The sequence below is a fragment of the Pongo pygmaeus genome, chromosome 4 (assembly GCF_028885625.2).
Source record: "Pongo pygmaeus isolate AG05252 chromosome 4, NHGRI_mPonPyg2-v2.0_pri, whole genome shotgun sequence".
NCBI classification, from domain to species: Eukaryota; Metazoa; Chordata; class Mammalia; order Primates; family Hominidae; genus Pongo; species Pongo pygmaeus.
The window spans coordinates 136,402,922-136,429,481 of NC_072377.2; the positions used below are offsets into that span (position 1 = coordinate 136,402,922).

General features: G+C 38.5%; 1 protein-coding gene across 1 annotated transcript in view; it reads right to left on the reverse strand.

Annotated features, from left to right (window-relative positions):
* MEIKIN (meiotic kinetochore factor) overlaps positions 1 to 26,560 on the reverse strand; it is a 126,479-nt gene that overhangs the window by 78,025 nt on the left and 21,894 nt on the right. Inside the window, exons 6-8 of the mRNA XM_054488162.1 lie at positions 24,118 to 24,237; positions 19,196 to 19,235; positions 14,125 to 14,189 (exon numbers count right to left, since the gene is read on the reverse strand). Of these exons, the coding sequence (XP_054344137.1) occupies positions 14,125 to 14,189; positions 19,196 to 19,235; positions 24,118 to 24,237 (225 nt within the window). The remainder of the gene's footprint in view (positions 1 to 14,124; positions 14,190 to 19,195; positions 19,236 to 24,117; positions 24,238 to 26,560) is intronic.

Sequence of the window (26,560 nt, forward strand, 5' to 3'; positions counted from 1 at the left end):
ATCCTCAATCACTGATATCCTTTCTTCCACTTGGTCAAATCGGCTATTGAAGCTCGTGCATGCATCACGAAGTTTTCATGCCATGGTTTTCAGCTCCATCAGGTCATTTAAGGTCTTCTCTACACTGTTTATTCTAGTTAGCCATTCATCTAACCTTTTTTCAAGGTTTTTAGCTTCCTTGCAATGGGTTAGAACATGCTCCTTTAGGTCAGAGAAGTTTGTTATTACCAACCCTCTGAAGCCGACTTTTGTCAACTCATCAAAGTCATTCTCCCTCCAGCTTTGCTCTGTTGCTGGCGAGGAGATGCGATTCTTTGGAGGAGAAGAGGTGCTCTGGTTTTTAGAATTTTCTGCTTTTCTGCTCTGGTTTCCTCCCATCTTTGTGGTGTTATCTATCTTTGGTCTTTGATGTTGGTGCCCTACAGATGGGGTTTTGGTGTGGATGTCCTTTTTGTTGATGTTGATGCTATTCCTTTCCGTTTGTTAGTTTTCCTTATAACAGTCAGGTCCCTCAGCTGCAGGTCTGTTGGAGTTTGCTGGAGGTCCACCTCAGACCCTGTTTGCCTGGGTATCACCAGCAGAGGCTGCAGAACAGCAAATATTGCAGAACAACAAATATTGCTGCCTGATCCTTCCTCTGGAAGCTTTGTCCCAGAGGGGCAGCCGCCTATATGATGTGTCTGTCGGCCCCTACTGGGAGGTGTCTCCCAGTTAGGCTACACAGGGGTCAGGGACCCACTTGAGGAGGCAGTCTGTCCATTCTCAGAGCTCAAACACTGTGCTGGGAGAACCACTGCTCTCTTCAGAGCTGTCAGACAGGGACATTTAAGTCTGCAGAAGTTTCTGCTGCCTTTTGTTCAGCTATGCCCTGCCCACAGAGGTGGAGTCTATAGAGGCAGTAAGCCTTGCTGAGCTGCAGTGGGCTCTGCCCAGTTCGAGCTTCCCAGCCACTTTGTTTACCAACTCTAGCCTCAGCAATGGCGGAAGCCCCTCCCCATGCCTGGCTGCACCCTCACAGGTCAATCTCAGGATGCTGCGCTAGCAGTGAGCAAAACTCCATGGGCATGGACCCCCTGAGCGAGGCACGAGACAGAATCTCCTGGTCTGTCAGTTGCTGAGACAGTGGGAAAAGCACAATATTTGGGCAGGAGTGTCCCATTTTTCCAGGTACAGTCTGTCATGGCTTCCCTTGGCTAGGAAAGGGAAATCCCCCAGTCCCTTGCACTTCCCGGGTGAGGCAATGCCCCGCCCTGCTTCGGCTTGCCTTCCATGGGCTGTACCCACTGTCCAAGCAGTCCCAGTGAGATGAACCAGGTACCTCAGTTGGAAATGCAGAAATTACCCGTCTTCTGTGTCGATCATGCTGGGAGCTGCAGACCGGGGCTGTTCCTGTTCAGCCATCTTGGAACGGACCTCTACTCTTATCTCAATTAGAAAGACTAAATGATGAACTAGCCAAAAATAATAACTACAATAACTTTTCAAGACATAATGCAATAAGATATAAATAAAAACAACAAAAAGTTAAAAAGTGGGGAGATGAAGCTAAGATGTAGTTTTATTAGTTTTCTTTTCACTTGTTTGTTTATGCAAACAACGTTAAGTTGTTATCAGCTTAAAATAATGGATTATAAGATAGTATTTGCAAGCCTCATAGTAACCTCAAATCAAAAAACATGCAACAGATACACAAAAAAAATAAGAAATTAAACTATACCACTAGAGTAAATCACCTTCATTAATAGGAACACAAAAAGGAAAGAAAGAAGGCCACAAAACAACCAGAAATAACAAAATGTCAGGAGTAAGTCTCTACTTATCAATAGTAACACTGAATGTAAATGGGCTACACTGTCCAATCAAAAGATACAGAGTGGCTGAATGGATTTAAAAAAAAAAACAAAAAAAAACAAGACCCAGTGATCTGTTGCCTGCAAGAAACACACTTCACCTATAAAGACACACACAGACTGTAAATAAAGGGATGCAAAGAAATATTCCATGCCAATGGAAGTCAAAAAAGAGTAGGAGTAGCTATAATTATATCAGACAAAACAGATTTCAAGACAAAGAAGGTTATATATAATGATAAAGGGGTCAATTCAGCAAGAAGATGTAATAATTTTAAATATATATGCACCTAACACTGGGTCATCCAGATATATAAAGCAAACATATTAGAGCTAAAGAGAAAAATAGGCCCTAATACAAAAATTGCTGGAGATTTCAACACTCCACTTTCAGCATTGGACGGATCTTCCAAACAGAAAGTCAACAAGGAAACACTGGACTTAATCTTCACTTATTCATTTGTCTTCAATTATTTAGAACAAATAAACCTAATAGATATTTGCAGCAAATTTTATCCAATGGATTCAGAATATACATTTTTCTCCTCAGCACATGGATCAGTCTCAAGGTCATATGTTAGGTCACAAAACAAGTCTTAAAACATTCCAAAAAACTAAAATAATATCAAACATCTTCTCTGAGCACAATTAAATAAAACTAGAAGTCAATAACAAGAGAGAAGAGTGAGATAAGATGGCTGACTAGACACAGCCAGGAGGAACATCTGTCGCTGAGGGAATGGGACATTGGGAAGACTGGTGAATTCCTAGCATATCTTCAGAGGGAAGGCATTGAGAGTGAATGGAAGGAAGACATAGATGCTAGGCTAAAGGAAAAAGAAGCTGGGAACCCTGCAGAGGGCTAAGGCGCACTGGACTCATTCCTGGCCCCAATGACTCCTGGGGAAGGGGTGAGTTGAGCAGGCAAGTAGCAACCCACCCTCGCCATGGGCCTCTGGAATCCTGGCAGGAGGAGACCTCATGACCCCACAGACACTTGTTCTGTAGGGGCAGAACTCCAGCTGGTGTGGATCTCAGAGGGTTTGGTGTTGGAGCATGAGTAGTGGAGCACAGCCAATGATGCCCATCTCCCAAGGCTTGCCTTGCTCCTCTAGGAGACTTTAGCCCTAGGGGAACTGTTGGACTTGAACAGCCCAGGGTAGTCTTGCCTATGAGATGGGGCTGCTCTACCTGGTCACCTCTTGGTTGGCCTGCCTATCCTGGGGATCCAGCCTGGCAGCATTTGCTTGAATGTAGCCTCAGATGCCCAGGGAGGTGCCTCCTGGGGGAGCAGCATCATAGCTCCTGTGCTGGCAGACTGCTCCTGACTGGTATAGAGTTCCAGGAGAGCAGACACCGTGGCTGTACACCAGCCCACCCATGCCCTCCCCCTGCTGCAGCCTCCTTCGTGTGGCTTTGCCTGCACACATTTGCCCATGTCCAACACCTAGATTGCTTTGCTTGCACATGTATGTATGGGTAGACCTTACTGTGCACCCCACCCACTCACCCACCATGCTGCCATTGCTGTCGAAGCATTTGCAGGCACGAAAACTGCTAGCCCCATGCCTGCCAGTGCCCTGTTGTTGTGCTGACACAGCCGTTGGCGTGAAACTGCATGTGGTGACCAACAGACCTACCCCACACCCTGCAAGGCCACTGCCACTCACATGAATGCACACACAGATGGCATCAGTCCCACACCTACCAATGCTCTGTCCCTGTGCTGACACTGCCATTGGCACAAAACTATATAGGGAGACTGGCAGACCTTCCCCTACCCTGAGTGGCCACTGCTGCCTGCATGGATACCTGTACAGATGGCACACAGAGTCCCACACCTGCCAGCACCCACCTCGTCCTAACATCGCCACCAGTGTGAATGTGCACAGGGACCCCAGTGGGGCCTGTTCCCCCTGTGCCATGCTGCCAACCCCACCACTGTTAATACCTGCATGGACAATGGTACCCCTACAATTGCCAGCACCCTGCCATAATCAAGGAGTATGCACCCTGCTGCATTGCCACTGCTGCTGGCATGTACAAATCCCACTGCCACTGCCCTGTGAAGTGCTTTGGCTGGCACCACTCACCAGAGTGCTGTGACCAGCAGTCTGGGAACACCTTGGCCCTTGGTGAGCAGGTTGCTCACCTGAAGGGGCCAGAGAACAAAGCCAGGGGCCTGATACCAGCCCCACAGAATTGGAGCCCACACAATCCAGAGGTCCTGAGCTGAGCCTTGGCCCCCCACAAAATCTTCCAGAAACAAAACCAGTTGACTGAACCCACCTTATACAACAAGAAAACCCCCAAGGATATCAAACAGGGCAAAAGAAAAAAAAAATCCAAAGGGCAGTGATATGATTTGAATCTGTGTCCCTGACCAAATCTCATGTCTAACTGTGATCCCCAATGTTGGAGGTGAGGCCTAGTGAAAGGTGATTAGATCATGGGGGTGGTTTCTCATAAGTGCTTTAGTACCATCCTCTTGGTGCTATTATCATGATAGTGAGTTCTCATGAGATCTGGTCCTTTAAAAGTGTATAGTACCTCCTCCCTCTCCCTGTCTCTCTTCTCCTGCTCCAGCCATGTGAAGTGCTAGCTCCCTCTTTGCCTTCTGCCATGACTGTAAGTTTCCTGAGATTGCTGGGCACAATGGCTCATGCCTGCAATCCCAGAACTTTGGGAGGCCAAGGCAAGTGGATCACTTGAGCTTAGGAGTTCGTGACCAGCCTGGGCAACACGGTGAAACCCTGTCTCTACTAAAATACAAAAAATTAGCCAGGTATGGTGGTGCACACCTGTGGTCCCAGCTACTTAGGAGGCTGAAGTGGGAGGATCACTTGAGCCTGGGAGGTGAAGGTTGTGGTAAGCCAAGATGGTGCCACTGCACTCCAGCCTGGGTGACAGAGTGAGATCTTTCTCAATTAAAAAAAAAAAAAGAAGAAGTTTCCTGTGGCCTCCCCAGAAACCAGGAAGATGCCAGCATCATGCTTCCTGTACAGCCTGCAGAACCATGAGCCAATTAAGCCTCTTTTCTTTATAAATAACCCAGTCTCAGATATTTCTTTATAGTAATGCAAGAATGAATAATACAGAGAGCAACTTCAAAGACTGAAGAAACATCAGCCCACAAAGATGGGAAAGAACCAGTGCAAAAACCCTGGCAATTCAAAAAGCCAGAGTGTCTTCTTACCTCCCAAAAACCCCACTAGTTCCCCAGCAATGGCTGTTAACCACGCTGAGATGGCTGAAATGACGGAAATAGGAATCAGAATATGGATAGGAACAAGGATCATCGACATACAGGAGAAAGTCGAAACCCAATCCAAGGAATCTAAGGATTATAATAAAATGATACCGGAGCTGATAGGCAAAATGGCCATTATAAGAAAGAACTGAACTGATGCAACAGAGCTAAAAAATACACTCTGAGAATTTCATAACGCAATTGCAAGTATTAAGAGTAGAATTGACCATGCTGAGGAAAGAATCTCAGAGGTTGAAGCCTGGATGTACAAAAGAACTCAGATAAAAATAAAGAAGAAACAATGAAAAAGAATGAACAAAACCTCCAAAAAATATGTGATTATGTAAAGAGGCCTAATCTATGAGTCATTGGTATGCCTAAAAGAGAAGGAAAGAAACCAAGCAACCTGGAAGACATTTCAAGATATCATCCATGAAAATTTCCCCAACCTCACTAGAGAGGCCAACATTCAAATTCAGGAAAAGCAGAGAACCCCTGCAAAATACTACATAAGAAGACCATCCTCAAGACACACAGTCATCAGATTCTCCAAGGTCAAAATGAAAGAAAAAATGTTAAAGTCAGCTAGAGTGAAGGGGCAGGTCACCTACAAAGGAAATCCCATTAGGCTAACAGCAGACCTATCAGCGGAAACCCCATAAGCCAGAAGAGAATAGGGGCCTATATTCAGCATTGTAAAAGAAAATAATTTTCAACCAAGATTTTCATATCCAGCCAAACCAAGCTTCACAAGCAAAGGAGAAATAAGATCCTTTTCAGACAAACAAATGCTAAGGGAATTTGTTAGCACAAGACCTGCCTTACAACAGGTCCTGAAGGGAGTGCTAAATATGGACAAGAAAGACCATTACCAGCTACTACAAAAAACACACTTAAGTACATAGACAAGTGACACTACAAAGCAACCACACAAACAAGTATGCATAATAACCAACTAACAACATGACGAAAGGACCAAATCCACACATATCAATACTAACCTTGAATGTAAATGAGCTAAATACTCCCAATTAAAAGGCACAGAGTGGCAAGTTGGATAAAGAAACAAAACCCAACAGTATGCTGTCTTCAAGAGATCCATCTCACGTACAATGACACACACCCAAAGTAAAGGGATGAAGAAAAAATCTACCAAGCCAATTAAAAAAAAACCCAAAAAACAAAAAACAAAAAACAGAAAAAAAGCAGTTGCGGCTATTCTAATTTTAGACAAAATAGATTTTAACCAAGATCAAAAAAAGACTAAGAAGGGCATTACATAATGTAAGAAGGGCATTATGGGGCTCAATTCAACAAGAAGATCTATCTTTCCTAAATATATATGCACCTAACACAGGAGCACCCAGATTCATAAAGGAAGTTCTTAGAGACCTATGAAGAGATTTAGAAAACCACAGAATAATAATGGGACACTTAAACACCCCCTGACAGTATCAGACAGATTGTCAAGGCAGAAAACTAACAAACATATTCAGAGCCTTAACACAACACTTGACCAAATGGATCTAATGGACATCTACAGAACTCTCCACCCCAAAACAACAGAATATACATTCTCCTTATACGCACATGGCAAATACTGATCACAAAGTCAGGTACAAAAGAATCTTCAGCAAATTTCAAAAGAAATGAAATCATACCAACCACTCTCTCAGACCATAGGGCAATAAAAATAGAAATAACTGCTAAGAAAATTGCTCAAAATCATACAATTATTGAACTAATTTACACTCCCACCAATAGTGTAAAAGTGTTACAGACAGTGTGGCGATTCCTCAAGGATCTAGAATCAGAACTATCATTTGACCCAGCGATCCCATTACTGGGTATATACCCAAAGGATTATAAATCATTCTACTATAAAGACACATGCACACGTATGCTTATTGCAGCACTGTTCACAATAGCAAAGACTTGGAACCAACCCAAATGCCCATCAATGATAGGCTGGATTAAGAAAATGTGGCACATATACACCATGGAATACTATGCAGCCATAAAAAAGGATGAGTTCATGTCCTTTGCAGGGACATGGATGAAGCTGGAAACCATCATTCTCAGCAAACTAACACAGAAACAGAAAACCAAACACCACATGTTCTCACTTGTAAGTTGAACAATGAGAACACATGGACATAGGGAGGGGAACATCACACACCAGGGCCTGTCAGGGGGTTGGGGGATAGGGGAGGAATAGCATTAGGAGAAATACCTAATGTAGATGAAGGGTTGATGGGTGCAGCAAACCACCATGTGTATACCTATGTAACAAACCTGCACGTTCTGCACATGTATCCCAGAACTTCAAGTATAATTTTTTAAAAAGTGAAAAAAAACCATACAATTAAATGGAAATTTAAAAAACCTGAATGACTTCTGGGTAAATAATGAAATTAAGGCACAAATCAATTACTTTTTTGAAACTAATGAGGAAAAAGATACAACATACCAGACTCTCTGGGACACAGCCAAAGCAATGTAAGAGGGAAGTTTATAGCACTAAATGCTCACATCAAAAAGTCAGAAATAACTCAAATTAGCAACCTAATATCACAACTAGAGGAACCAGAAAAACAAGAGCAAATCAACCCCAAAGCTAGCAGAAGACAATAAATAACCAAAATCAGACTAAAGGAAACTAAGATGAAAAAAACCATACAAAAGATCAATGAATCAGGGGCTACTTCTCTAATAGAATTAATCTGATAGACCACTAGCTAGATTAATAAAGAAAACAAAGAGAAGAGCCAAATAAACACAATTAGAAATGACAAAGGAGACATTACCACTGACCCCACAGAAACACAAAAAACCCTCAGAGACTATTATAAACACCTCTATGCACACAAGCTAGAAAACCTAGAAGAAATGGATAAACACACAGACCAATAGAGAAACAAAATAGAGAACGCAGACATAACCACCAGATCTTCGACAAATCTACCAAAACAAGCAATGGGGAAAGGACCCCCTATTCAATAAATAGTGCTGGGATAACTGGCCAGCCATATGCAGAAGACTGAAATTGGAGATCCCTTCCTTACACCATAAACAAAAATTAACTCAAGATGGATTAAAGATGTATATCTAAGACTCAAAACTATCAAAACCCTGGAAAATAACCTAGGAAATACCACTCTAGACAAAGGACATGGCTAAGACTTCATAACAATGACGCCAAAAGAAATTGCAATGAGAGCAAAAATGACAAATGGGACCCAATTAAACTAAAGAGCTTCTGCACAGCAAAAGAAACTATCAACAGAATCAACAATCTACAGAATGGGAGAAAATATTTGCTAACTATGCATCTGACAAAGGTCTAATATCAGAATCTATAAAACAAATTTATAAGCAAAGAACCATTCCATTAAAAAGTGGGCAAAGGACATGAACAGACACTCTTCAAAAGAAGACATATACACGACCGACAAACATGCAAAAATGCTCAACATCACTAATCATTAGAGAAATGCAAATCAAAACCACAATGATACCATCTCACACTAGTCAGAATGACTATTAATAAAAAGTAAAAAAATAACAGATACTGACAAAGTTGCAGAGAAAACAGAATGCTTATATACTGTTAGTGGGAGTGTAAATTATTTCAACCATTGTGGAAAGCAGTGTGGTAATTCCTCGAACAGCTAAAAACAGAACTATCATTTGACCCAGCAATCCCATTATTGGGTATATACCCAAAGGAATATAACTTATTCTACCATAAAGACACATACAAGCATATATTTATCACAGCATTATTCACAATAGCAAAGACATGGAATCAACTTAAATGTTCATCAATGGTAGACTGGAGGAAAAAAATGTGGTACATATACACCATGGAATGCTATGCAGTCACACAAAAGAAGAATATGTCCTCAGCAGCAATGCAGATAAATCTGAAGGCCATTATCCTAAGCAAACTAATACAGGAACAGAAAACCAAATACTGCACAGTCTCACTTATAAGTGGGACCTAAACACTGGGTATATATGGACAGAAAGAAGGAACAACAGACACTGGGGCCTACTTGAGGGTGAGAGGAGGGTGACTATTGAAAAAGTACCTATCAGGTACTATGATTATTACATAGATGAAGAAATAATCTGCACACCAAACTACCGTGACACCCAATTTATCTACATAACAAATTAGATACGTGTACACCTGAATCTAAAATAAAAGATAAAAAATAACGAGGAATTTTGGAAACTAACAAACACATGAAAATTAAACAATATGCTCCTGAATGACTAGTGAGTCAATGAAGAATTAAGAAGGAAACTGAAAATATTCTTGAAACAAATCATAATGGAAACACAACATACCAAAACCTACAGGATACAGTGAAAGCAGTACTAACAGGGAAATTTACAGTTACAAATGCTCATATCAAAAAGAATAAAAACTTCAAATAAACAACCTAACAGTGCATCTTAAAGAACTAAAAAAGAGCAAACCAAACCCAAAATTGGTAGAAGAAATAAAAAAGATCAGAGTAGAAACAAATGAAGTTGAAAACAATACAAAAAAGCAATGAAATAAAAAATTGGTTTCTTGTAAAAAAAAACTGACAAACCTGTAGCCAGACTAACAAACAAGAGAGAAAACCCAATTAAATAAAATCAGAGATGAAAAAGGAGACATTACAACTGATACTGCAGACATTCAAAGGATCATTAGTATCTACTATGAGCAACTACATGCCAGTAGACAGATGTAATCTAGTATGACTGAACCAGGAAGCAACCCAAAACCTTGAGCCAGGCAGTTGGCTCACGCCTGTAATCCCAGCACTTTGGGAGGCCAAGGTGGGCGGATCACGAAGTCAGGAGTTCGAGTCCAGCCTGACCAACATGGTGAAACCCCATCTCTACTAAAAATACAAAAATTAGCCGGGCGTGGTGGCGTGCGTCTGTAATACCAGCTACTCAGGAGGCTGAGGCAAGAGAATCACTTGAACCTGGGAGTCGGGGGTTGCAGTGAGCTGAGATTGTGCCACTGCACTCCAGCCTGGGCAACAGAGTGAGACTCCGTCTCAAGATAAATAAATAAATAAATAAATCCAAAACCTGAACAGGACAATACAAGTAACAAGATTGAAGCTATAATAAAAAGTCTCCTGGTAAAGAAAATTCCAGGACCTAGTGACTTCACTGTTGAATTCTACCAAATATTTAAAGAAGAACTAATACCAATCCTACTCAAACTGTTCCAAAAAACAGAGGATGAGGGAATACTGCCAAACTCATTCAATGCTATCAGTATTACCCTGATGCGAAAACCAGACAAAGACATATCAAAAAAAGAAAACTATAGGCCAATATTTCTGATGAATATTGATGTAAAAATCCTCAATAAAATAGCAAACTGAATTCAACAACATGTTAAACAGATCATTCTTCAAGACTAAGTGGGATTTACTCCAGGGACACAAGGATGGTTCAACCTATGCAAATCAATCAATAGATACATCATATCAACAGAATAAAGGAAAAAAAACCATATGATCATTTAAATTATGCTAGAAAATCATGTGATAAAATTCAACATCCCTTCATGATAAAAATTCTCAAAACACTAGGTACAAAAGGAACATACCTCAATATAATAAAAGCCAATATATGACAGACCTACAGCTAGTATCATACTAAATGGGGAAAAACTGAAAGCCTTTCTTTGTAAACCTGGAACAAGACACGATGCTCACTTTCACCATTATTATTCAACATAGTATCGGAAGTCTAGCTAGAGCAGTCAGACAAGAGAAAAAAATAAAGGGCATCCAAATTATAAAGGAAGAAGTCAAATTATCTTTGTTTGCAGATGACGTGGTCTTATACTTAAAAGAAAAATGAAAAATTCCACCAAAAAATTAGTAGAACTGATAAATAAATTAGCAAAGTTACTTGACACAAAATCAACATACAAAAATCAGTGGCATTTTCATATGCCAACTGTAAACAATCTGAAAAAGAAGTCAAGAAAGTAATACCATTTACAAGAGCAACAAATAAACTAAAATATCTAGGACTTAACCAAAGATCTGAAAGATCTCTGTAATGAAAACTATGAAACACTGATGCAAGAAATTGAAGAAGACAGCAAAAAATTGGAAAGGTATTCCATGTTCATGGACTGAAAGAATCAATATTGTCAATATGGCCACACTACCCAAAGCAATCTGTAGGTTTAATGCAATCCCTATCAAAATATCAATGAAATTCTTCCCACAAATAAAACAAAGTACTAAAATTTATATGGAACACAAAAGATCCAGAATAGTCAAAGCTAACCTGAGCGAAAATAATGAAACTGAGAAATCACATTACGTGACTTTAAATTATACTATGGCGCTACAGTAACCCAAACAGCATGGTACTGGCATAAAAAACAGACACATAGACCAAGGAATCAGAAAAGAGAACCCATAGATAAATCTATACATCCACACTGAACTCATTTTTTTACAAAGGTGCCAAGGACATTCTTTGGGGAAGGGCCAGTTTCTTTAACATGGTGCTTGGAAAACTGGATAGCTACGTGAAAAAGAATGAAACTAGACCCTTGTCTGTTGCCATATATAAAAATCAAATTAACATGGATTAAAAACTTAAATCTAAGACCTCAGACTATGAAACTACTACAAGAAAACATTGGGGAAAGTCTCTAGGACATTGGGCTGGGCAAAGATGTCTTGAGTAATACCCCACAAACACAGGCAACCAAAGCAAAATGACAAATGAGATTACATCAAGTTAAAATGCTTCTGCACAGCAAAGGAAACAATCAATAAAGTGAAGCGACAACCCATAGAATGGGGGAAAATATTTGCAAACTACTCCACCTAATTAAGGATTAATAACCAGAATATATAAGGAGCTCACACAACTCTATAGGAAAAACAAAAATCTGATAATCCAATTAAAAATGAGCAAAAGACCTAAACAGACATTTCTCAAAAGAAGACATACAAATGGCAAACAGGTCTATGAAAAGGTGCTCAACATCACTGATCATCAGAGAAATGCAAATCAAAACTACAATGTCATATCATCTTACCCCAGTTAAAATTGCGTTTATCCGAAAGTCAGGCAATAACATGCTGGTGAGGATGTGGAGAAAAGGGAACCCTCGTATACTGTTGGTGGGAACGTACATTAATATAACCACTAAGGAGAACTGTTTGGAGCTTCCTCGAAAACATAAAGATAGAGATATCATACGATCCAGCAATCCTACTGCTGAGTATACATGCAAACTAAAGGAAATCAGTATATCAAAGAGGTATCTGCACTCCCATATTTGTTTCAGCACTATTCACAACAGCCAAGATTTGGAAGCAACCTAAGTGTCCATCAACAGATGAATGGATAAAGAAAATGTGGTACATAAACACAATGGAGTACTATTCAGCCTTAAAAAAGAATGAGATCCTGTCATTTACAATAACATGAATAAAACTGAAGGTCATTATGATAAGTGAAATAAACCAGGCACAGAAGGACAAATATTGCTTGTTCCCACTTATTTGTGGGATCTAAAATAAAAACAATTGAACTCATGGAGATAGAGAATAGAAGGATGGTTATCAGAGGCTGATAGCTGGGGAGGGGGAGTGGTTTGTAGGGAAGGTGGGGATGGTTAATGAGTACAAAAAAATAGTTAGAAAGAATGAATAAGACCTAGTATTTGCTAGCACAACAGGATGACTGTAGTCAAAAATAATTTAACTATACATTTAAAAATAACTAAAAGAGTATAACTGTATTATTTGTAACACAAAGGATAAATGCTTGAGGGCATGGATACCCTACTTACCCTGATGTGATTATTATGCATTGCATGCCTGTATTAAAATATCTCATGTAAGCCATAAACATATACACCATCTACGTATCCACAAATATTAATAATAAAAAAATTGTAAAAAGAAATGTGTAAAAAAATCTCTAGAGTAAGAAGTGGCTTATTTAATTTTAAATTTTAAGTTACCATATAAAAGTAAGAATACAAAAACATACAGAATTCAAGAATCACTATTCTGCTCTACCACCAAGCTTTGTAAATATTTTCCACAGCTAAAGCAACACTTTTTATTCGGCAAAACCTAGGTAAAATCATGGTTGTTTTTGGTACACTTACCACTTTCCCTTTAATTAGTGCTTATCTGTTATTCACACATTCCCCTATTCTTTGATCTGTAAAACAAATCCTTCTTCCAATGCTAACCCTCCGGGGTAGAAGGTATTGCTCCTTCCAAGGATTTTGTGCTTTTACAAGATTAGTTTTTATCACTAGACTAATTTTGCTTAGAAAAGAAAGTATATTAATTGTTTTATACCTACAGTTCCTAACTTAATGTGTGGCATTTAGTAAATGCTCATTAAGATAACTTCTTAAAATGAAGATTATGCAAATATATATTCATACAAACATTTACAACCATCAAGAGCAAAATCAGCAATTCTTCAAGTTTACTCTCAAATGGATGCTATAAAACTTGATGCAGGAAATACAGAAAAATATGAGATACAGTAGAGGTTAATAAGGATATAAATGTCTTGCTAAATTTATCCTAATAGTAAACTACATAAGGGTTTGCAAGACACTTTGCTGATCTCTTTATTTTTCAATCATTATGCATAACTACAATATATGCTTACTTATTGTCCTCTCCTACAGCTGAAATCTACAAGCGGAGGAAAAGTATATCACTTCCACTAGTATATACAACAATATCTAGTATGGAGTTCACATTCATTAAATGTTTATTAAATGAATAAATGATTGATGCTGTGGGGATAGCAAAGACCCACTTTCTGATCCCACATATCTTCATTGCTTAAATACAACCAAGCTAAACAGTACTTGTTTTACTGGGCTACTAACTTTGTTAATGCATGTTGCAGGTAGCAAAAATAAATACAGAATCATGTATTTTAACATAAATATTACAATTACTACATAAAATAATTAGTTTCATTATTTATTACCTGATTCTGAATTTGAAGCACACTTTGCTTTTGGAGAAACATTTTGATCTGCTGTGGTCATCACTCTATAACAAGAACAAACTAGTTAGTGGTATTTTCTAAATCCTTCAGTAACTTTCAAAAACCCTCAAATAATATTTAAAATAAAGATATTTATTTGAGATTAATTATCCTGTGGGAAAATATACAGTTGCTTAGAAAAATGTTATGGTATTTATACGAACAAATAGTTTAATAAAAAAGGCAATATATTTATACATTTATGAGTGTGAAACAATATGCGTAGAGGACAGGGCATAGTGTTTAGAATAAGACAGACGTTGCTTTAAACTCCAGTTCCACTACTCACACTTGAGTGGCCTTTGGAAAGCTACTTAGCCTGTCTTGAGTCTTGGTTACCTCATTTATGCAAAAGGGATAGCAATCTTGTTTCCTGAGATTCTTGTGGAAAGAATTTTAAGATACATGACAGATTTATTATTATTATTATTATTTATTATTATTATTATTATTATTGAGAGAGGGTCTTGCTCTGTTACCCAGGCTAGACTGCAGTAAAATATTTTTTTGAAATTAATATGCTGGGGTTTTTTTTTGTACTTCTACAAACTAGACCACCCCCAGTTCTACCTAAATGTGTAGGAAAGGACTAGCTATCACAAAAGGAATAAATACCAAAGGATCAAAGCTCAGCCTCTGACCACAAAAATGGGATTTCTGAGTCCCTAGCAAGAAAATGCAGTTGAAAACCAAATGTGAGAAGGGAATTTTCTAAATTCCTACACTGATTAACTGAATAGTTGAACTCAGTAAACAGAAACAATTTTATTCTTTCATATTTCCTTTTAAACGTATCCTGTCAAAATAGTACTTTCTTGCCTCTGAATGAACTTTCAGGTAGATTTCTTTTTACTAACACCTTTCTGGCATTCTCTTGTAATAAGTAGCTATTTTTAGGTAACACAAAGTTCAGTGTAATATTACAAATCCAAACTCTCCTTACGCAATTTAAATTTTTTCCTTTTCTCAGCTTGGGCATGATTTAGACTCAGAATATGCTGTGGGAAGAGCAACCACCATTGGTCTCATCTCTGTTTCTTGTTCTTTTCCCTTGCCTATTTGGAAACTACACTTTGGGTTCCTCTGGCAGTGAATTATAGGAAAGGAGTTTTAAAAACATACAGGAAAGTCTTTCTCAATCTTGACTGACACAGTTATGTGCCATTGGTATCTCTGGGATATGACAGGTAATCAAATGTGGACTCTTTTAAACTTGAAGTATTCTGAAGGGTTCGTTGGAGGTTTACCTATCACTGGAGGTTTACCTATCACTGGAGCTCTACCTATCACTGGAGCTCTCTCACTTGCTGCTTTTTATCATCTCCTCAGCTTTTGCCTTTGATGATAGAACCTCCAACTGCTTTTGAGTGAGGTTACTTCATCCTTTGCAGGAAGTCATATTGGGCATAATCCCTTTCAAAATGATCCATAATTAGCCCCCTTCTATGGAATCCATATTTGGCCTATTGGCATTGTGCACAAATCTTTGTCATGTCAAACTCTGAAAGTATATCTAGCTTCCTCTTTATTCTGCCATTCCAAAGCACCTAACAGACCCTCTTTGCCTTTAGACTTTTCGGGTATGAGTCAGAAACTAACTCCCAGGGACATATGTTGAACCTTCCAAATGGTTCTCTTGGAGCTTCCTTTCTTGTGTTGAGGTGAGGGAGAAGACTCCTCGCTCCACGTGATACCAATATATAGCTCTTATCAAAGACACATGCATCCTTGGACTTTTCATCCTCTCCATGTATTCTTAGCCTTTTCTTAGTTTGGAGATGAGTAATAAGCTAATGCTGGTAGAATTGGTTTTTGGCCTCACCTTTTACAAACTCCACATAGATAATTCTACACAGAATAAGGAATGGGGGTACTTGTCAACGATTTGTGTTCATCAGTAAGGCCACTGTCCAAACTCTAAGACAACATGAAAACCACATTTAACATTTTGCTACCTTCCTCAAGTTCCTATTAACATATGTAAGTTAAAACACAACTACAGAGTTCTACTATTAGCCATTGCTATGGTTTGAATGTTTTCCACTCCAAAATTCGTGTTGAAATTTAATAGCCAATGTGGCAGTATTGAGAGACAGGGTCTTTAAGAGGTGACTGGATCATGAGGGCTCTGCCTCCATAAATGGATTAAGCCATTCATGGATTAATGGAGTAATGGATTAATATGTTATCATGGGAATGGTATGATTGGCTTTACAAGAGGAAAAAGAGAAACCTGAGCTACTACGTTCAGTCCCTTTGCTATGTAATGCCCTTTGCCACCTCGGGACTCTGCAGAGAGTCCCCATCAGCAAGAAGGCCGTCACTAACTACAGCCCCTTGACCTTAGAATTCTTAGCCTCTATAACTGTAAGAAATAAATTCCTAGCCAGGCATGGTGGCACATGCCTGTAGTCCTATTTACTTAGGAGGCTGAGGCTGGAGGATCACTTGAACCCAGGAGTTTGAGGTTACAGTGAGCTATGATGGTGCCACTGCACTCCAGCCTGAGCAACAGAGTAAGACTCTGTCTCAAAAAAAAAAAAAAAAGAAAAGAAAGAAAGAAAGAAAGGAAAGAAGGAAGGAAGGAAGAAGGATGGACAGACAGATGGAAGGAAGGGGGTGGGGAGAGAGAGAAAGAAAGAAAGAGAAAGAGGAGAAAAAGAAAAGAAAAAAAGGAAGGGAGGGGAGGGGAGGGAAAGGGGAAGGGGAAGGGGGAAGAGGGAAGGGGGAAGAGAAGGGAAGGGAAGTAAAGGAAAGGAAAGGAATTCTTTTTCTTTATAAATTACCCGGTTTCAGGTATTTTGTAATAAGCAACAGAAAACAGACTAAGACAACCATATGATACAGAAAAAGCTAAGGAAGTTAACAAAGATAGATCTCTCCTCCACACCTTCCAGTCTAGAGCATTATTAGAAAGAGAAGGGGGACAAAGACTTAGAAAATAAGCAGACAATGGGAGCTGACTTTTCTCCCTCAAGGCCCAAATATGGAGATAGGGGTAATAAATGGGAAGATGACATTAGAAGAGATGAAGAGAAAGCCAAAAGAACAGGGAGTATGTACTAACTCCCTGTTTAGAACTCTAGGAGATGTCCACACAGGGTGGAAACAACATAACAAGAAGAGCTCAGGCAGAGAGGGGGCATCAGTTAGCTCTCCTGAGATTCTCTTAATTCCTGGGCATTGAGAACAAGTTCTCAAGGTTCCATACACCAAGGGCAATGAAGAAAGTGGCCAAATTTACAGCCAAAACACCTGGCATAGGTGTGCTGTGGTGAAGTGACTCTACTACAAAGGTTGTGGAAAGCCACCTAGTCAAAGTCTGGATACAGGACTTCAATGAGACTCAAAAGGTTTGAGAAAGCAACAAAAACCAAAGTGAGGTAAAATCAGCAATGGAGGACCTCAGGTCCTAAATAAGGCCTTAAGTTTATGAGTCAATGATTTTTTCAGTGGAGCCCAGACCAGGTATAGAATCAGTCTAGAAGCCTTGCAGCATGAATCAGTAAAAATCCAGAGACAGCTTATGAGATTCCAGATACTCTCAGATCCCAACTTTACCCTTTCCCCAGCATTGCTACAAGGCTACGTAAGGTCTGCCTCTATTCCTAAACACTTACATTTACGGTGACTATTTGTCCAAACTGGAACATTTCTGAGAGTACAAGGGTACTCTATTAAGAATTATGTCAGAAAAACAGGCATACACTGAAACTGCCCAGGCAGATAAAGGGATATGATCACCTACCAATATGCCATTCTCAGGACTATGGAATGGGGAGAAAATCCAAGATTCAGCATTTACCCAAAAAGGACTTCTAACCAGAAGTAAATGGATGACAATAAGTAAGTTTAACTCATTATTTCCCAGCTAAATAGGGGCGAAGGGTGATGAGGGTTTAAGAGAAGTTTAGATGAGTTATTTTAAAAAAAAATAAATGAAGCTATATTTTCTTTACACATGTAAGTAGTAGGTTTTATTTTTCAAAGAGAGGTCAGTATTTAGGTGAGACAGGAAATAGTCTCAGATACACATAATCAAGTGTTTTATTACATTTGCTCCATTTCAGTACATAGGCAACAGTCATTAAAGTGGATCTATAAAGAAGTTATCGCAATATAAATAAAACCCCCTTCCTCCATTAGCTACTATGTCAAAGTTGTAGGGGTTTTACTTTGTGAATGTGCTACTTAAATAAAGAGAATGCCAGATGTCTAGTAGATAACAGGCACTCAAATCTGGTATCATTATTATCCAAATACCATTCTATCCTCCTTAAGAATATATTACATTATAAATTGTGGAAGGAATTTTTTAAGCGAGTCCATCATCATCTCTGGTCACCTTAGTCATTTATATTTACTATTTTCACTGTCATTTACTGAAGGACAATTCACCCAAAAAAACAATTCACCCAAGAAAATTTCTCTTCAGAAATTTCTCACCATTTAGATACAGGCATATTTATAAAGAGGCTATCATACTAACGCTACTCTCTTCTCACTCTACATTCTTTCCCAAGGAGACAACTATGCCTTCAGTCCAGGACTTTTCCCTTGCTCTCCAGGCTAGGCCATCCAACTTGTTGTTGGACATCTCCATTTCAAAGTGCTGTCGGTACCTCAGTATTACCCCAACCCACTCTTGCTTTTTCATTTGTGTTCCCTCACCTAGTGAACAAGTTTTCATCCAATTTCCTAAGTCAGAGGGCTGAGAGCCAACTTGGATTTCAACTTCTTCCAATCTGTCACTAAAAAGTATTGACTATCCCTCTTGAATTTTTCTCAAACTTTTCCTTTTCGCTATCATTGCTGAGGGCAGAGATTTTATTTTTAATCAATTTTGTTCACTACTATATCTCTAGCAATTACAACAGTACTGACACATAGTGAGTTCTCAACAAATAATAAATGAACACCTGAGTTTGTGGACTAACAATCATATTTGCTATATAACTATTATAATACAGGGTTTCAGAAGCTCAACAATTTTAAAATTTTTAGTTCTTACGTTTTTCTATAGCACTTCTGATAATCTTCTGAAGAGGTACCTAGGAAAGAAAATAAAAACAATCTATTAGAAATATAATTCAAAGACAAACCAGAGGCAAAAATTAGGTAAAAATGAATATATTCCCCCAAGTGCAGTTCATTTTTATAACTTTTTAAATATTGTTTTTATGTCTGCCACTTAAATTAGGTAAAAATATTTTCAAAATATCAAAGTAAAAAAATGTTGCAAAATTTTGTGAGATACAGGAATCTCTCCTTTGTATTTGAATAGTTCTTTATAATTTTTGAAGTCTTCACCTGTATTATCTTACTTGATTCTTACAACAATCCTGTCAGGTAAATATATCAATTTATTATCCCCATTTTACATATAAGAAAAAAATAACTGGTCCAATTACAAAACTAGGCCGGGCACGGTGGCTCACGCCTGTAATCTCAACACTTTGAGGGGCCGAGGCAGGTGGATCACCTGAGGTCAGGCGTTCAAGACCAGCCCGGGCAACATGGTGAAACCCCGTCTCTACTGAAAACACAAAAATCAGCTGGCCATGGCAGCATAGGCCTGTAATCCCAGCTACTTGGGAGTATGGGGCACGAGAATTGCTTGAAGCCAGGAGGTGGAGGCTGCAGTGAGCCGAGATTGCGCCACTGCACTCCAGCCTGGGCTAGAGTGATACTCCATCTCAAAAAAAAAAAAAAAAATTAGAAAACTCATAGTCGAATACTAGTCCAGTATCAAATATATAGAAATGCATACTAATAGATTGGTCAAGAGAATTTCTGCCAGCCAACATTTGACTGCCTCAGGTACATTAAGGTATTACTAGGAATATAAAGAACCATGGGTATAGTTGTCTAAAGAAATTAAAACCTTTAGTGGCTGTGGTACTTTGCTTATGTTAGATTAGAATTTTTAAATCTCGCCAATTAAGAGGAGACAAAGTGAATGGTGCCTTTAAGCATTTCCTCAAAGGGAGGTTCTCAAAACATAAAGGGCTACAGTGGACCCTTATCATCTAGCATCTACTCTGTTTTTGCTGGTAACAGTCACCTCATTGTTTTTCCCCTGATGGTCCAGGCATAGCCTATAACTCAATGCTGTGAGAGCCCTGCATCTCCCTGGACAAAGTGACTAGTTCAGGGTAAGGCATATAAACTAATGAAGCCCATGTTTAAGGTCCAGGACTTCAGTTCAAATTGTTGGGAAAGAGAAGCACTTTTTTCAATGTATTTGAGGCTGTGATTACGTAAGCCCAGAGCCAGCAAAAGTTTCTCTAAGAAGGGACTTGTCTGAGAGCATAACTGACATAGAGGGATCCTGAGCCAAGAGATAGAGAGGAAATGGATCCTACCGATATCATTTGAAACCCTGGATCAAGTTGCATTTGTACCTGATTTATTGCTGAATTTTTCAGGTACATGTGGTAACAAATTCCCTTTTTAACCTAATACTATTAGATTTTTTGACATTTGCAATGGATAAGAATCCTAACCAAAGTATTTGCTAAAGAGACAGGCTGCTTCTTTGAGAACTTTATTTCAGCAAAGGAGTTGCCAAACTAAACATAACACAGAAGACAAGGCCTTCAAACACTGTAGAAATATTGCCATCCAGACAGCTATCAACTTTCCAATAAAGGACCCCTAACTCAATGTTCTTTGACTAACATGACCCTTTCTTAGTGGCAGGCTCTAATAGGTAGGCTGACAATATCCATTCCTACTGCCCTTCTTCATTTTCCTTGCCTTCTACCACAATAGAGGATAGGAAAGCAAAATACTTGGTTTCTCAGCCTCCCTGGTGGTAGACAGATGCATGACCCAGTTCTGGCCAACAGACCAAAGTAGAAGTCAGCTGGGAATTTCTGGGAAAGCTTTTCTTCTTCCAATAAAAGAATATATGTGGGGCTACTCCTGCCCTCTCTCATTCTTTCTACCAGGAACATGGCTGTGACACCTAGAGTTTAGCAACCACCTTGCAACTATGGGGTAACAAGCCAACACACTTGGTTGTATGTTGACATAAGACCCTATGATCTTGATGATATTAGTGAACTGCTACACTAGCTCTGGGCTGGTATGGGAGAAACATAAACCCAATATGAATAAAAAATTTTTGCATGACAAAAAATACCATGAACAAAAAGACAACTGACAAATTGGGACAAAATATTCATAATATATACCACAGACAAAAGGCCAATATTCTTCAAATAAAAATGGCCCTTAAACATATGAAAAATGTTTAAACTCACATATAATTATGGAAATGCAAGTTAAAATAGCACAGAGATACCATTTGTCACCTATAAAAGTAGCAAAAATTAAAAAAAATATGACAACACATTCTATTGGTAAGGATATAGGGAGACCAGCACTTCAACACACTGCTGTTGGGAATGCAAACTGTTACAATCCTTCTGGAGGAAAACTTGGCAATATCCAATAAAATGATATCTGCACTTACCTTTTGACCCAGCTATCCTACCTCTGGAAATCTACCTTGAAGACACACTGCCAATAACATGAAAATATATATCATAAGTTTATTCATTGCAGTATTGTTGATGGTGGCAAAATATTGGGGAAAAACCTAATTTTTCCCCAATACAGAGTGGAGTACTATGCAGCTGTAAAAAATAAGAGGAAGATCTCTATGTCAACCAATGTGGAGTGATTTCCAGTACATACTGTTAGGTGGAAAAATCAAAGTGAAAAAAAGAGTAGCTATATAGCGCGGTACCCTTCATGTAACAAAGAAGAGGATATAAAGAAATACATGGATATCTCTTCATTTGTACAAAAGAAACACAGGAAGGATAAGCCAAAAACTAAAAAGACCAGTTACACCACAGGTGAGAAAGGGGTAGAAAGAAGAGAAGAATGGTAGCTGGAAGAAGGAGAAAGTGACAATTTTCGGAGAATACCTTTTTATATAGCTATGACTCTTAAAACCATAGTAATATTTCATATTCCTAAATACATAAACAAACCCAAACAGGAAAGGTGAATGCAAAAGTTAATCAATAACAAATGAATCTAGCTATACATATTACAAGTGAATAACTTCTCATATGCTAAGGGAGGTGGGGAGAAAATGAACTTAACGTAACTTTGGAAAATTAGTATTTTGACTGGATGCTGTAATGCTAAAGACAAAAAGAACTGTATACAAATGCTGTAATTTATTTACTAAATGTGTTTCTTACAGGAGCCTGGGTTAACACTACTGAAACTACTCTATACATATATACTAGAAATAAATAAATAAATAAATAAATGAACAAATGATGAAAGTACTGGATTTCAAACCATAGAATAAATATCCATGAGTCTACACTGAATAAGTAATCAAATAAACAAATGGCAGAAAAGAGAAAGTTCTTCTTTTACAGTAGAATTCCAATTAATAAAAGTAGCAGGAAAGAATAGAATAAAAAATCACCCTTGGACAAACACCACAGTAATAAAGGTTGAAGTCAGCTGGCTCCTCTGATGGCTGCTAAAATTAGTGAAATAAAGTTTGAGGAGAAACAGAAACAGAGTTTACAGTCTCAAACCATCTTTTTGTAGATATTCAAAAATTACAAAGAGAAAACGTAATCTTTAATTGGAGAAATTCAGCAGATACCACCTTAACTAAATGATGAAATTTACCATCACCACTAATAAGACATAATATTCTTCAAATAAAAATGGGGGGACATCATGAACCCTTTGATATGATATGATACACTGCAAAGGCACAACATCATTTCTGTGGTATACCAAAAACTGCATAACTTCATTCCTTTTCTTTTTTTTTTTTTTTGAGAAGATCCTCATTCTGTCACCCAGGCAGAAGTTAAGTGGTACAAACATGGCTCACTGTAGCCTTGACCTCCTGGGCTCAAGCGATCCTCTCATTCTCCCACCTCAGCCTCTTGAGTAGTTGGGACTACAGGCGTGCACCATCACATCTGGCTCATTTTTTATTTTTTGTAGAGATAGAGGTCTCACTATGTTGCCCAGGCTGGTCTCAAACTCCTCGCCTCAAGCAGTCCTCCCACCTCAGTCTCCCAAAGTGCTGGGATTACAGGTGTCAGCCACTGCACCCAGCCATAACTTCATTCCTATCACAAGGAAACATCAAGACAAATCCCAAGTAAGGGACATTCTACAGAATAACATCAGTAATCTGAAAGACTGAGGAACTATTACAAACTGCAGGAGACTAGGGAGAAATAACAATTAAATGCGACATGGGATCCAGGATAGTATCATGAAACAGAAAAAAAGAAAGACTAAACGAAAAGTCTAAAAATAGTTCAAAATAAAAAGTTATAAAAGACTGAGTACAATGGCTCATGCCTGTAATCTCAGCACTTTGGAAGGCCAAGGTAGAAGAATTGCTTGAGGCCAGAAGTTTGAGACCAGCCTGGGCAACATAGCAAGACTCCATCTCTAGAAAAAATTGTTTAAATTAGCTTGATGTGCCCAGGAGCAGTGGCTCACACCTGTAATCCCAGCACTTTGGGAAGCCAAGGCAGGCACATCACCTAAGGTCAAGAGTTCAAGACCAGCCTGGCCAACATGGTGGAATCCCATATCTATAAAAATACAAAAATTAACTAGCTGTGGTGGCACGTGCCTGTAACCCCAGCTACTAAGGAGGCTGAGGCAGGAGAACTACTTGAACCTGGGAGACAGAGGTTGCAGTGAGCCTAAATCGTGCCACCACACTCCAGCCTAGGCAACAGAGTGAGACTCTGTCTCAAAATAAATAAAAAAGTAAACTCATACATACTTATGCTATTATTAGATATTATCTGTAGCCAAAGGCAATCCAACTGATAGACTTAGCTTAGAAATCATTCAAGAGAAAAAATACTTTGCTTTTCCAACATAGATGAGAAATGTTCCCCTGTGTGTGCAACTCACTTAAAATTGCAGAGACATTTGAAAACTGTGGTGCCTTCTCTATTGCTACTGCTTTACTGGTATCCAGAAGAGTAGAATTCTTCCACTGCATGTGTTCTTCCAAGCTGGGACACTCCCAGTCTAAAACAGCAGAGAAAAAATAGTGTAAGACTTTGAACAACAGCCTACAAATGATGGGTTACTCCCTACCCCACATTAGGTCCCCAGCTCATACCAAATGATGGTATTATATTTGAAGGTTTTGGATGAGACAGAAAAAAATAAGCCTTGATGGATCAATATAGTAAATAATCTACAGTCTATTCTGGTTCCCTTACCCTGCCTTCCTCTCTAGACTTTTCTACCATAAGGATTATTGATCTAAGAGACAGGTAGCACACATGTGAGCTGCCTGTTATATTTTATATATATTATACCTATGTGCCATTAAAAATCGCATCACTAAATAACATACAGTCAGCCCTTTGTATCTATGAGTTCCATATTTGTGGATTCAACCAACCATGGACTGAAAATATTCAGGAAAAAAATTGCATCCATACTCAACATATATAGCCTTTTTTTTCTTGTCATTATTCTCTAAACAATACAGTATAACAACTACTTACATAGCATTTACATTGTATTAAGTATTATAAGTAATCTAAAGATTATTTAAAGTATACAGGAGGATGTGCATAGGTTACATGCAAATACCATGCCATTTTATATCAGGGACTTCAGCATCCACAGATTTTGGTATCCAAGGGAGGTCTTGGAACCAACCCCCATGGATACCAAGGGACAACTGTACGTAAACTGCTATTACTTAATATCAGTTTTAAGCTTTCTAGTGACTTCCCACTATGGAAGAATAAGGCTATTCCCTGTATATTCGCCCATCCCCACCTTTCCTACCCCTCCCATTGTTCCCCTATTGTTATATCATATATTAAGTTAGATCAATATTCATATAGACATATTATGATAAAATGTTATAAAAATGCTGTTTACTCTGGCGGTATATCAAAACCACCTTTTGTTTTTCCTGGAGTCAATACAAGTCCCTTTCCTCATCTGTTTAGTTTTATACACACACACACACACACACACACACACACACACACACTTTTTTGAGACAGTCTTGCTCTGTCGCCCATGCTAGAACGCAGTGATGTGTGATCTTGGCTCACTGCAACCTCTGCCTCCTGGGTTTAAGTGATTCTCCTGCCTCAGACTCCTGAGTAGCTGGGATTACAGGCATCCACCACCACACCTGGCTAATATTTTATTTGTGTAGAGACAGTTTCGCCACGTTGGCCAGGCTTGTCTCGAACTCCTGATCTCAAGCAATCCTCCTGCCTCAGCCTCCCAAAGTGCTGTGATTACAGGCGTGTGCCACCACTCCTGGTCTCTCTATATTTTTATATCTATTTAATCTCAAATGCTACCAAATTGCATAAATTCATTCCATTTATTCCACTCCCAGGTGTTTTAGAATTTTGTAATGCTGTGCCTTGGTGTTTTTCATCTACTGTACTAGGCACACTATGGTCCTTTTAACCTGGAAACTCATAATTTATAGCTAGAAAAATGTTCTTGAATTATTTCTTAATAATTTTCTTCCCTTTTTTCCATTATCTTTTCCTGGAACTCCTATTATTTGATGTTGGATTTCATATACTGTTCTTCTATCTCATTCTTTTTTCCTCTAAATTTTAATATTTTTTTCTTTATTTTCTCCTCTTTTTTCCTCCTTTTTTTCTTATGATTTTTTTTTCTGGTAAATCTCAACTTAATATTTTAATCCTTTTACTGAGTTTTCCATTCTGCTTCTGCACTTCATTGTTCTTAGAACAGCCTCTTTTTCATAGCATCCTATTCTTATTTAATGGATAAAATACATATTTTCTTATCTCAATGAAGATTTTTAAAAATATTTTCCTCTCCTTGTTCCTATTTCTCCTTGATTCTTTTTCCTCCTACTTAATATCCTTGTTTCAAGATTTTTTTAATTTTAAGTTTAAACATTTTAATATTTAAAATTCTTTTTATAGTTAGAACACTTAACATGAGATCTACACTCAAACTTTTAAGTGTACAATCCAGTGTTGTTAACTAAAGGCACAGTGTTCTATAGCAGCTCTCTAGAGCTCACTCCTACATGTGTAAGTGAAACTTAATACCCATTGATAGCAACTCCCAATTTTCCCTTCCTGCCAGATCCTGTCAAACATCATCCTACTCTCTGCTTCTATGAGTTTGGCTCTTTTAGATAACTTATGTAAGTGGAAATATCAAGTATTTGACCCTCTGTAACTGGCTTATTTCATTTAACATAATGTCCTCAGGGTTCATCCATGTTGTCACAAATTGCAGGATTTCTTTCTTAAGGTTGAATAATATTCCATTGTATTTATACATCACATTTTCTTTATCCATTCATCTATCAACAAACATTTAG